The sequence below is a fragment of the Capra hircus genome, chromosome 6, assembly GCF_001704415.2.
Source record: "Capra hircus breed San Clemente chromosome 6, ASM170441v1, whole genome shotgun sequence".
Classification (NCBI taxonomy): domain Eukaryota; kingdom Metazoa; phylum Chordata; class Mammalia; order Artiodactyla; family Bovidae; genus Capra; species Capra hircus.
In genome coordinates, this window is record NC_030813.1 from 68,279,382 (window position 1) to 68,293,186 (window position 13,805).

The 13,805-nt window shown below is 41.8% G+C and overlaps 1 protein-coding gene across 5 annotated transcripts in view; it reads left to right on the forward strand.

Moving 5' to 3' along the window:
• Positions 1-13,805, forward strand: part of DCUN1D4 (defective in cullin neddylation 1 domain containing 4) — a 76,626-nt gene that overhangs the window by 30,282 nt on the left and 32,539 nt on the right. For all 5 annotated transcript variants that reach the window (XM_018049448.1, XM_018049447.1, XM_018049449.1 and 2 more), the window contains 2 exons: positions 2,822-2,936; positions 5,977-6,068. In XM_018049448.1, coding sequence (XP_017904937.1) covers positions 2,822-2,936; positions 5,977-6,068 — 207 coding nt within the window. The remainder of the gene's footprint in view (positions 1-2,821; positions 2,937-5,976; positions 6,069-13,805) is intronic.

The window sequence follows — 13,805 nt, forward strand, 5'->3', positions numbered from 1 at the left end:
GCTAAAATATGAATACGTTTTATGCCGGGAAAAGTGATTTGTGAAACTTTAACAGAAAGCGTTCATTAGTAAGAAAAAAGAAAGTTGAAAAAGTTAGTTAACGGATGATGGCAGTGTTTGCAGGAAGAGGCAACCGTAGAGGAGCTGGTGGTGATCAGATCTTACTGGTGAATATTGGTGGAAACATTGTTTTAAATGATGGTCATCTTCCCACGGGCTGGGGAGAGGGGTGCATTTCCTCTGTGCTCTGCAAACACTGGTGGGAGGAAGAGGTCAGTGCCGGACTAGAAGCTCAGAACCTGACTGTGACCAGAGCCGGGAGACAGTGTCTCCTTCACACGTGCACATCCGAAGGGAGAAGCAAGCCTCAAGGTTGCTCCTTTCCGAGAAGCGTGGCAGGCTTTCCGGCAAGTTGGGTCACACTTTTTTATTCTGCGAGCCCCACCCTGAGGCATTACTGGACAAGAATAAATCTTGTCTGTTGGCGATCTGCAAAAGCTTGGGTCTCTGCCCCTCTCAGACCTCTTTGTGCGTCAGTGTAAACAGGACTGGGTTTCGCAGGGAGGATGGACGGGTATGTATGGTGGCAGCACTTGCTCCGGCTCTTCTGCTTCCTGTTCTTGCTGCTGTTGTGAGCTAGATGTGAGGTGTCTGGTGTCTCTGAAGATCCTTCTACCCCAACCCTGGTTGAGCTCTGGGAAGGGTGGTCGAGGGTCACCTTTCCAGCCTAGTGGGCTCTACCTGTGCACTGAGGAGCCAGCCTGGTCCAATAGCCAGTGCTGGACCCACGCCTCGCTGGCGCCATTGTCCTGGTTTGTTTCAGGAGAGGTGCTTTTGGCTGGCCTCTTCTGAAAGTACATCGCCTGGAGGTGGAAGCCTGAGTGTGTCCAGGATTTAGGTTCCAGTCCCTGCCCTTGTTCTTTTCATGTTGGAACCGTTAGCTACTGATATCTCTCTCCCTGCCTTCTGAACAGCCTTCTGCAAAGAGCTGTCCATGCTTTGCAGCTTGCTGGGTTTGTTCCCCAGCCTTAGCCCCTCCGCCTCTGCCCCTTGCTGCTGCCTCCCCCGCCGCCACCCACTGCCTAGCGCACTCCTCCTCCTCAAGCCTCTGGGAGGACAGTGCACTCACCCAGGTTTTCTCCCCACCCAGGTCCTCATCTTCTTTTCCAAGTCCCCAACATCCAGACTCCCCCAGGCTCTAAGGACTTCCCTGGTAGCTCAGCTGGTGAAGACTCTGCCTGCAATGCAGGCGACCCCAGTTCGATTCCTGGGTCGGGAAGATCTCCTGGAAAAGGGATAGACTACCCACTCCAGATCCTTGGGCTTCCTTGGTGTCTCACATGGTAAAGAATTTGCCTGTAATGCAGGAGACCTGGGTTTGATCCCTGGGTTGGGAAGATCCCTTGGAGAAGCGAACAGGTACCCACTCCAGTGTCCTGGCCTGGAGAATTCCATGGATAGAGGAGCTTGGCAGGCTACAGTCCACGGGGTTGCAAAGAGTCGGACACAACTGAGGTACTTTCGTTTTTCCCAGGCTCTGGCCTCAGTCCCCTGCTTCTCAGCCTCTGCTGCTGTGGCCGTGTGGGAGTGACAGGGAGTGGTGGCAGGGAGCCAGGGCCTGCCTGGGTTCCATCCTTGATGCCACCTGCTGCTTTCCAACCACTGCTTCATCTCTCTGCCTGAGTTTCCTTATTTGTAGGAACAGGGGTGCTAAGGATGCCCTCCATTGTAGGGTGGTTGTAAGGATCAGGTAAATGTGGAGCTCTGGCCTGAGCACATACCTCTCTTGTGAAACTCAGCTCCCAGCATCTGTCTACACGTGACTCTTGGCACCTGAGCCCTTGCTGAGTGGATGTTTTCCCCTCAGAAAACTCCTGAGAAAGAGTTACCTCAGAACACTGCTGAGAAGGTCTCATTTTCAGATGGTGAACCAGAGACCCAGGATAGGTCATTGGCTGCCCAAGCCACATGACAGGTGAGGAGCTGTAGCTCCTGCCCAGAGTGCAGAGCACTCGGCCCCTAGTGCCTGCTCTCTGAGGGCCAGGCCTCTCACCAAGGCCCTAGCGGATGAGCAGGATGCCATCCAGAGCTCACCGCTTAGCATTTCCAAGACCTTGGGAACGTCTCTTGAGTGCCTGATCCTTAGCTTTTCCCATCTGTCAGTAGAGATCATTGTCTTTGCCCTGCGTGTCATGCAGGATTATTGTGGGAACCAATGACATAATATCTCTGCTAGTACTTGTGCCAAGATAGGGTTGTAATTGTCTTTTAATTTACAGTGATTTAAAACAGTCTGAAGTGAGAGTGTCTGGGTTTGAATTCCAGTTTTGCCACTTACCTGACCTCTTTCTGCCTCCATTTTCTTATCTACGTAGGCATTATTATTCTGTTTTCATAAACTTGTCATGAGGTTAAGTGAGTTCAGACATATAAGTGTTAAGAGCAGGGCCTGGTACATGGTAAAGTCTCAACAGGTGTTCTGTGATGGTGTTACATTTTTAATATCTTTTACCAAATTGAAGTTATGTCTCAGAAAACCCTGACCATAAGACCAGAATCTTCTTCAAGTGGCAAAACAAGCTAAAAAGTTCTATGGAAGTTTTGCTGAAGATCATGTCAGGCTTTTGCCCAAGATCCAAATTGTATGTGTAACATTTTCTCAAAGAGGAACTAAAAACCATATTTTCACCTTATAGCATTTTCAGGTAACATATAAACCCTTTGTAGCATAAACCGTGAGAGCTCTTCATTCAGTGGTGGTGTTTCAGCAGAGTTTTGACATGGCAGTCCTTACTTTTGTGCTCTTCACTGTGTCTTGTAGGAAGTCTGCGGTCTTGCAGTTCTTCAGACTGCTTTAGTAAAGTGATGCCGCCGAGGAAAAAGAGGAGACCTGCTTCTGGAGATGATCTCTCTGCCAAGAAAAGTAGACACGATAGGTACGTAGCAGAGACAGTGGATCCACGTTGATGGCATACGTGCCAAAGAGGCACACTGATGCGTGAGCCCAGTGTGGGCCTTCCAGGTACACGAACACCGACTGGAATGTCGTTTTGGTTCTGCCAGGCAAACTTTCACAGTGTAATTATTTCATGATACTTAATGTGTGGGTTCATGAAATAAAAACGAGTTAGGTAATCTGGGTTCTTAGAAATTTCAAGTTTTATCTTAGGCCATTGATCCACCAAAACTGGTATAGAGTTTCTTTCCTTTTAAGGGCTTGCTGTCTGTGCCCGTTGAGGACCTCAGGATAGGTGTGTATCTGTTCTTTAAGAGGGTTTCCCTACCTGCAACAGGAGCAGGATTCCCGTAGCTGGTTTTGCAAGGACCTGAGCCACGTGGCTGAAGGGAGCTGCCTGTCCTCAGTGCTCTGAGCCTGCCTGGAATATTAGCTGAGCTGATGTTCCTTCCCTGAAGAGTGAGGATTTGTTAGGAACCATGAAAAATAAGACTGTTGAAACCACTTCTCTTTCAGACAAGTGACCTGCTAATTTTGGTAACTCCCAAGGTCTGTTAGGTTTGCTTATTTTAGACATTTTTACTGTTTCAGCCAGATTTTAATGGCCACTTTTGTTCTCTCTCTCTTTTTAAACAATGAACAAACAACATAGTTTCAATCTTTTCTGCCTTTTCCTATCTTCCTCCATTCTGGCTGTGTAGGTCATTTCACTTCACTGATGTGGCCTGAATTGCCATATTGATAATCAGAGGGATCAGATGAGATCTTTCTGCTTCTTTCTCGTTGTGATGTTTCATATACTGCAACTCTTAGAGGGTTAGAGAGATGGACTCTGAGAACATGAAAATCGTGTCACTGTTCCTATCTCACATGAGTGGAAAGTATTATCTGAAAAAACTATAGCCGTGATTTAGAAGATAATCAATAATCACCAGCACCGTTTAGACCAGTAATTCAGCTTTATGAAGCCAAGCTCCTTGACCGTTTGGTGGTACAGATATGATTATCAAGGAATTGTTAAATTCTAGTTATCACATAGCATGGCTATATGTAGCACTTACTATTTTTTCACTGTCTAAATTCTTTTAGCGTGATAAAGCCAGTTTCAAGTCTGTACAAGGCTGAATTTTCTTCACTAATTCAACCAGAACAGTATATCTCAACAGTCTGAATGTAGAAACAGATAATGAGAACTGGACAGTCTAATATAAAGCCATATTTTTAAAGCATTTGCAAAAATGTAAAATAACACCCCTCTTCTCACTTACTATTTTTAAAACTAGAATTATGTTTCATTAAAATATAGTGTTTGAATGCACACAAAAAAACTGGTTAGTTGAGTTGCAGAAAGGTGTGAGGTACTCTCATTGATAGCATTTCATTGGTCACCCAGGGCATGGGGAGCTAATTTTACAGCTGGATGATTTAGTTGAGTTTCATTCTTGGTCTTTTTTGGAAAAACTTTATTTACATACCACAATGTGTACAGTTTTAAGTGTACAGCTCAGTAATTTTTACTAAGTTAGAGTTTTACAACCATCGCTACAAACCAGTTTTATAAGATTTCTCTCACCCCAGTTAGATCCTTGATACCCACGTAAACAGTCTGTCTGTCCTTATTCCCAGCCCCAGGGAACCACAAATTCACTTTCTACGTCTTCATATTTGCCTTTTCTGAACATTTCACATAAATGAACCTTTATGTGAAATGCCTTTTTTTTTTTTTTAACTTAGCATTGGTTTTTTTTGAGATTCTTCCATGTAGTAGCATGTATTATTTATTTTTTTCTGAGTGTTATTCCAGTGTCCTTTTTTAGGTAGAATATTGTCAAGTAACTCAGACATTACAGTCTTATATAGATCTCCAGTTAATTGACCAGTTATAGACTTTGAGCTGAGATAGAAATGTCCAAACCCAGGACTAGAGCAAGTCTGTTTGAACCCCTGCCCGGTACCCACCTTTGTTTCCAGGTGGTATGGCTGCTTTTTATAGAGGAAATGCAAAACTAGTGGTTTGTGGTTTCAGTGTCTTAATACTCTATAACATATTTGGGGGTTTTTTGGGTACAAAAACCCAGAATCTCTAATTAGCAGTATATACAGATATCCCTGGTGAAAGTCTTGATCATGAATAAATGCTCACTTCAAAAGAATTATGTGTGATATTATGTGTTACGTAAATAAAAGCTGTATTCATAAATGTTCATATATAAATAAGGGATAAAGCTTATAACTTTTCTATTGAAATCACTATTTGTAATGATACTGCTTCTTTTCCCCTCCCCAAGTAGGGAATGTCTGGCTCCTCAGCCCCATGTCATCATGAGATAAGGAATTCCTGACGAGGGTCACAGCAGTGCAGGAGGAGGCCCTGTGCTTGCTGACTCAGTTCTCCAGCTTACGCACTGGTTCCACATGGGACACGCCAGGAGAAGGGCAGGAGCCAGGATTTCTCTGTATTTCTTTTTCCTGAGGTTCTTTTCCCCTGGAGGCTTGTTCATAATTTGATGTTTCTTTTCATTTGCTTAACAAGTTCCTTGGAGGTCTCTCCTATTGCCAGGTTCTTCATTAGACCGTGGTCTGTGCCCAGCCTGACTCAGATGACATCGGCATTAGGAGAACTTAATTCAGGAACACAATTGAATTCTAGGGTCTTCAGTTGAAGAAAACACCAGCGACATTTCTTGCTGCATCTCACTATTGTTCTGTAGTTGGTTCTGGCTGGAGAGGTAGAAAGGTGTATATCAGATACTTGTTCTGTTCGGTTTTTACTAGCTATTTGTTCATCAGATAAAAACCTGTATTAAGAGCTTACCATTTAATTCTATACTAGGTATGACTGTGTTTAAAACTATAGTTATTAAAGGTGACGCTTCCAGATGCAAGAAGTGGAATATTCTAAATGTATGTGAAATACCTGTTAACTAGGTATCTGACTGGGTAAAAGAATAAAAACTATTTGTTACTTAAAAAACTCAGTCTCTTTAAATAACTTCTGAAACTCCTTTCTCAATTTCTAGCATGTATAGAAAATATGATTCAACTAGAATAAAGACTGAAGAAGAAGCCTTTTCAAGTAAGAGGTGCTTAGAATGGTTCTATGAATATGCAGGTAGGTAATCATATCACCTAAGGCTGAGCCTAATAAAAATACAGAGTACTTTAGAGGAAACTAAAGAATTAAAAAATGAGTACTTTTCGAATTTGGTGTGTGTGTGTCTGTGTGTATGTGTGTCTTCCTGTTTTCAAGAGGGAGCACAGTTGAAACAAATCACCAAAGGTTCTATTTATAGCCAGCAGCTAAGCCAAAGAATTCAGAACACTAGAAGGGAACTGAAAAGATGAAATGTACTTGGGAGAAATACTCTGGATTGCTAGGAAACCTGTTGAAAATGCTGGTAATGGGTGGCTGCTTGGTTCACGCGTCCAATTTAAAATAGGCTTTGTTGCTTTGAACCTTTATGTAGCGCAGTGGAATTTCTTACATTGTGTCTCTATTTTGAAAGATTATTTGGCAGACAGTGTTGGTTTTGTTGTTTAAAATATCTTAAAACCAATCCCATTTTTGCAGTTTATTATAACTGGTTGAATAATATTGAAATAAAAGGTTTGTTTGTTTTTGTGGCTGTGTATGGTGTAAAAAAAGGGGGGAAAAAAACTTTCAGACAAGTTTGAACTGAAGGCTATTTTACTCTTCCTCTTCCCCACCAGATTTCTATCATAACGTATCCACTTGACAGTTCCAATGACCTTCAAATCGATTTACTTAATATCAGTCTCTACTCCCAATCAGGGTCTATGGGTTGCCTGTTGTCTAATTTGAAGAAGAAAAAAAAATGTCCAGATCACACGTGTCATTCCCTAACAATCCATTACACCCTTAACCCCAACCTGCGGGAGAAAAGACAGCTAACTCACAGTGGTCCCTTTGCCTGGCGTGTTTTTCTCCACTTTTCCATTTGACAAGCAAATGGTACATCTCTTAACTTCATTAGCTTAATAACCTTCTTTGTACTCTTACAGGAAGGACATTCTGATAAATCATAACTGGTTTCGATGCCCTTTTCTTGGGTATCAGAATGAGAATTCTCCCGGAGGCCAGTGTTTTGCTCCTACCCCACCCTTTTCTGATAAAAGTCTTGCCCTCTTTGGCCACAAAGATTGTTCCTGGGGCTGGCAGGTAACCCAGATCAGGACCATCAGATAAAATGTCCTGGGGTTTTCAGATTGAAACTGGAAGAAGAGCCTCTTTCTCTTCTGGTGGTAGACTTGAAAGGATGTGATCCTGATTTCCTGTAGTCTTTTGGATTTTTGTGAGCTGCCCCAGTGTCTTTCTAGTGAATTCTCTTTCGTCACTTGAACTAATTTGAGCTGGTTTTTACTTGCAGGGATGGACACATAGTGTAAACACTTACATAGTATTAGAATTTATATGTTTTTCATGTTTACATCTTGAAAGCATGACTCTCTTGAAGACACTTTGTTCCTAGTGAAAGCAGTCAGCACGTTTCCAGGTGTTCAGTGCTTGGGTCTGAGTGGTGAGCTTTTTCTCGTGTTTCTGTCACTTTGATTATGAAAATCTCTTGCTTTCTTATATTGGTTCACATTTATTGTTATGACATGTATTATAAGAAGGAAAGTTTAAACAGAAAAAGTACACTTAATCCCACCACCATCGCACAGCCATTTTGATACCGTTGTGTCCTCCTTTATAAGCAAATATAAATTTTTCCATAGTAAAAGCCACACTTCTGTTTTCCTTTAAAAGGAAACACAGTACAGTTTTTCCTTCTTGATTGCTCTTCTCTGGTTCAAAAAGGTGACATTTGGGATGAAGATTAAGCCGCATTCTTTAGGTTCCTTGAGACCCCTGCCAGGTGGTTTGTTGTGGGGTTCATTACTTCAAGAAGTTTCTGTGGTATGCCTCTCCCTATTTTTATACCCCCCCCCCCTTTTCTTTTGTATCTCATCAGGAAAAATGGCTTGAAATTGGGAGTAACTAAAAGCCCCACCTGGCACCTTCTGTCATTTCTTAATATCCCAACCACATGAATAAAAACTGTAGATCAGTATTATTCAGGAAAAGCACATGAGGGTCCCCGGGAGGCTTAACAGGCTGTGCTCCGGGCCAGTCTGGGAGCAGAGGGTGAGGCTGCAGGCCCGGTGCCCGGAGGAGGGCCCTACCCTGTGGGGTTATTGTGTTCCCTGGGAGATAGCCCCCTGCTGTGGAGGCTGAACACCTGAGCAGAGTGGAGTGGAGGGCGGTAGGGGGCCTTGGCAGTGCAGTCCCACGACACAGATGGAACTGCATTCTTCCCAGAGCTCTCAGTTCCACTCTTGCCCTGACCTCTGCCCTCTGCCCTCCCGTAGCCTGAGCCTAGCCCTCCTTTGCACCTCTTAGGATACAACCTCTTGCCTTTTATTTTTTTTTTTCCAGGTGTTTCCCAAGTTGTCTTTGTTTTTTTTTTTTTTTTTAATTTTTTAATTTTTTAATTTTTTTAAATTTTAAAATCTTTAATTCTTACATGCGTTCCCAAACATGAATCCCCCTCCCACCTCCCTCCCCATAACATCTCTCTGGGTCATCCCCATGCACCAGCTCCAAGCATGCTGTATCCTGCATCAGACATAGACTGGCGATTCAATTCTTACATGATAGTATACATGTTAGAATGTCATTCTCCCAAATCATCCCACCCTCTCCCTCTCCCTCTGAGTCCAAAAGTCCATTTTACACATCTGTGTCTCTTTCCCTGTCTTGCATACAGGGTCGTCATTGCCATCTTCCTAAATTCCATATATATGTGTTAGTATACTGTATTGGTGTTTTTCTTTCTGGCTTACTTCACTCTGTATAATCGGCTCCAGTTTCATCCATCTCATCAGAAGTGATTCAAATGAATTCTTTTTAACGGCTGAGTAATACTCCATTGTGTATATGTACCACAGCTTTCTTATCCATTCATCTGCTGATGGACATCTAGGTTGTTTCCATGTCCTAGCTATTATAAACAGTGCTGCGATGAACATTGGGGTACATGTGTCTCTTTCAATTCTGGTTTCCTCAGTGTGTATGCCCAGCAGTGGGATTGCTGGGTCATAAGGCAGTTCTATTTGCAATTTTTTAAGGAATCTCCACACTGTTCTCCATAGTGGCTGTACTCATTTGCATTCCCACCAACAGTGTAGGAGGGTTCCCTTTTCTCCACACCCTCTCCAGCATTTATTGCTTGCAGATTTTTGGATCGCAGCCATTCTGACTGGTGTGAAGTGGTACCTCATTGTGGTTTTGATTTGCATTTCTCTAATAATGAGTGATGTTGAGCATCTTTTCATGTGTTTGTTAGCCATCCGTATGTCTTCTTTGGAGAAATGTCTATTTAGTTCTTTGGCCCATTTTTTGATTGGGTCGTTTATTTTTCTGGAATTGAGCTGCAGAAGTTGTTTGTATATTTTTGAGATTAGTTGTTTGTCAGTTGCTTCATTTGCTATTATTTTCTCCCATTCAGAAGGCTGTCTTTTCACCTTGCTTATATTTTCCTTTGTTGTGCAGAAGCTTTTAATTTTAATTAGATCCCATTTGTTTATTTTTGCTTTTATTTCCAGAATTCTGGGAGGTGGATCATAGAGGATCCTGCTGTGATTTATGTCTGAGAGTGTTTTGCCTATGTTCTCCTCTAGGAGTTTTATAGTTTCTGGTCTTACATTTAGATCTTTAATCCATTTTGAGTTTATTTTTGTGTGGGGTGTTAGAAAATAATGAGAAAGTAGAAAAAGAAATTAAGGAAACAATTCCATTCACCATTGCAACGAAAAGAATAAAATACTTAGGAATATATCTACCTAAAGAAACTAAAGACCTATATATAGAAAACTATAAAACACTGATGAAAGAAATCAAAGAGGACACTAATAGATGGAGAAATATACCATGTTCATGGATCGGAAGAATCAATATAGTGAAAATGAGTATACTACCCAAAGCAATTTACAAATTCAATGCAATCCCTATCAAGCTACCAGCAACATTTTTCACAGAACTAGAACAAATAATTTCAAGATTTGTATGGAAATACAAAAAACCTCGAATAGCCAAAACAATCTTGAGAAAGAAGAATGGAACTGGAGGAATCAACTTGCCTGACTTCAGGCTCTACTACAAAGCCACAGTCATCAAGACAGTATGGTACTGGCACAAAGACAGACATATAGATCAATGGAACAAAATAGAAAGCCCAGAGATAAATCCACACACATATGGACACCTTATCTTTGACAAAGGAGGCAAGAATATACAATGGAGTAAAGACAATCTCTTTAACAAGTGGTGCTGGGAAAACTGGTCAACCACTTGTAAAAGAATGAAACCTCTTGCCTTTTAAAATTCCTGCCAACTCAGTTTCTGATTCTCAGAGATTTGATAAATGAAACTTCCTTGACTGGGGCTCTTGTCCTCTTCTTTGTGGTTATAGGTTTACTGACTTTGGTGCTGTGGTACTCTAGTCCTCTGACTTTAGACAGTGTTGCTGAGGGCGAGATTGGGGGAGTGTCTTGTTTAGACCTCTGTCTGAAGCTGGAATCTCATTAAATACCCAGCTATACATAAATAATTGATCTGATGGCTTTCACCTTCTGAAATATATCTAAGAATAAGAGGTGAGAGCAGGTACCCAAATGCCAACATTTAAGTCACACTGAAGCTCACACATGTGAGTTTTAAAAGTTCGGCAAGTCCTGATTGTAGGCTCTTCATCTCTACTTTGAATTAGATCCTATAGCAGAGCTGTGTTTTGGTTTAGCAAAGTGAGGCTAGGGATCAGGAGCAGTGGGCTGTCGGTGAAGGAGACAGAGTGGCCCCTTTCGCCCCAGTGATGCAGCCTGGTGCGATTACGGAAACTGTACCATGATGGTCTTGGGCCCTCATGGAATAGTTAAATATATTTAATTAGGAGCCCCTGCTTAAAATAGCAGTGAAAGTGGGAGGACTATTGTTTTCTAGATTATTGTCAGTATATCTACCTTCTAAATGGACCTCTAGTATCATATCACCAGGGCATTCCATAGCTTTTAAACCATCTCCCTCAAACCTACTTTTAATCTACTTTGTGTTAGCGAGTGGCCTATTTGTTAGATTGTTGTTTAGTTGCTAAGTCATGTCTGATTCTTTTGTGATCCCACGAACTGTACCCCGCCAGGCTTCTCTGTCCATGGGATTTCCCAGGCAAGAATGCTGGAATGTGTTGCCATTTCCTTCTCCAGGGGATCTTCCCAACCCAGGGACTGAACCTGCATCTCCTGCATTGCAGGAGGATTCTTTACCGCTGAGCCACCTGGGAAGCCCTTTTGTTAGATTAAGATTGCTCAATTCTACCAATAAATGATAAGTCTAGTGTCAGTACACCCATAAGCCCAATGAACAATGTGATTACAAATAGATCTAAATGTGCATGGGAATGATAATGAGAAAAAAGGAAAAGTTATTGGAGATAACAGGATTATGGGTAGCCTTTAAGTAATGTTGACTGATAAGCTCTGTTTTAATTTTTTTAGGATAAAATATTAAAGTAATATAAGTCGTGCCATTGCAAACCATGCTGTTAAAACCTTGCTTTTTATAAAATACACAGATGCATATGGCATTGCATAAAATATAAAAAAAAGAAAAAAGCATGGGAAACTTAATGTCACCACTGCCCAGTGTACCTCAGCAAACCTCTGAGGGCCTGCTGCATGCCAGGCTGTGGAGTGTGTGTGGACGGCCGAAGTGCTGTGCTTGGAGCTCATTTTGTTGTGTGGTAAACAGACAAGTGGAGAAGCACCGTCACTGTGATGAGCACTGACAGGGAGGGGAGGTGGGGTTGGAGGGCGTGTGAGTGGGACAGCCAGCTGGGAGACCCCCAGGCCCTGTGCCCAGGCAGGGGAAGGGCAGGTGGCTTGCCAGGCTCAGGAATCGGTAGCAGAGGGTTTTTTTTAGATCACAAAAGTATAGAAACCAAAGACAAAAATTTTTTAAGATTATGAAGTGCCTTTTTTTTCCTCAGCTTTGTGTAACCACCTCCCAATGAGTCCTTTCAGTAGATACTAAAAACTCATCTGTTCCTACAAACGGAACCTCTTAGCAGGCTAGAAATAGATGAATACTTCCATCGGATATCATTGCTCTTTAATCTCGTAGCCCAAATACTTTATGGTAGTGGAATGAGGATAAGGACTACGAAACATGGAATTCACACACACAGTGACCTACAGTGGAGCAGTGTACAGAATATCAGCTGGGTGTTTACACAGGAAAATTACCAGATGGTGAAATAAAGCAGGATACGGTCTGAACCATGCGTGCAGATAAACAAGTTCAGAACCACATCTCACTATATATTTGCACATACACAAATACATAGCAAAATGGCCCAAGAGTATACATGCCTGCCTGGTAAGGAGAAGAGGAAGGCAGGCTTTCTCTTTATTTCACTTGGACTTCTCTGTTTGAACGTTTCACCATATGAATGTATTCATGTATCATTTGTGTAATACACACGAGTGTGCACATGTAGGTATATGCACACACGTGTGTGTGCATAGTCACTCAGTTATGTCTGACTGTTTGTGACCTCATGGACTGTTGCCCACCAGGCTCCTCTGTCCATGGGATTTTCCAGGCAAAGATGCTGGAGTGAGTTGCTATTTCCTCCTCCAGGGGGTCTTCTGCCTTGGCAGGCAGATTCTTTACCACTGAGATACCTGGGAAGCCCATGTGCACACACAGACCCAAATGATAAAATGCTAACTGTATTCCCATTTGAGTCAAGACTGAGATTAGAGTGCCTATTCTCACTCTTTCTTATTTGCCATTGTTTTGGGAGATTATTAGCTAATCCTGTTAGATAAGAGAAAGAAAGAAGGGGCATAAATACAGGAAAGGAGGAGGCAAAAACAATGATTCATTGAAGATGAAATGATTGTTGTGCACCTGGAGGCCAAAGAGAATTGCCTGAAAAACTTACAGAAATATGTATATATTTATTTACTGTAGCTAAAATTCTATAAAATAGCTTATTTGAGGAAGGATTTTTAAAGAAATTCTGGGGTGTAGGGAAAGGTTAGAAAGAAAACTTTTGCTTTTTCAGCACTTTTATTTTCAGTTTTAATTGAAATTTCATATCATTGTATGTATTAATGTTGCCCAAAAATCTAAATTAAAAATTAAGTAAAGTTTTATTTGATTTTCCTGTAATAAGACAAAATGAAGGATACATTGAAAAACATGTAAAATAAAAGGAGAAAAAAACTGAAAGTCCCCAAAAAGGTAACAGATTTGAACTATGTGAAAGGAAATTATTTGTCATGAAATAACACATTTGTGATTAAAAGGCAAATAAAGCAGGCAGAAAAAGTATTTGCTCCAGCTAGGTTATGTGGAAGAGCCTGAGTCTGGATTTTAAGAGAAGCCAAGGACTAGAAGGGAGAAAAGTGACACAGAACTGACCAACAAGTGTGCAAGGTGGTTTTAATTGTAACTCTGTGTTGAGACTAACCCCCTTATACTTGGTGATCTAGGTATTACTTTGTATTAAAATTACTCTTGTGCTTTATTTCCAGTCTTGGTGGACAGGGACCATGTATTATTCCTCATCAGCTACTTCTACAGTGAATAGCTCCAGGATGTGCCCAGTTGATAATATTTGAATAACAAAGGCATTTAGATGGATTCTGCTGATCTTGGCAGCTTGGTACATCTGAAGGCTGTGGAAGATTGTAGAGTGGTTTTTGCATTCTGATATCCCTCCATTCATTCAATAAAATTTATGGAGCAACTACTTCATGCCAGGGTAGTAAGTTGAGGTTATAAGAA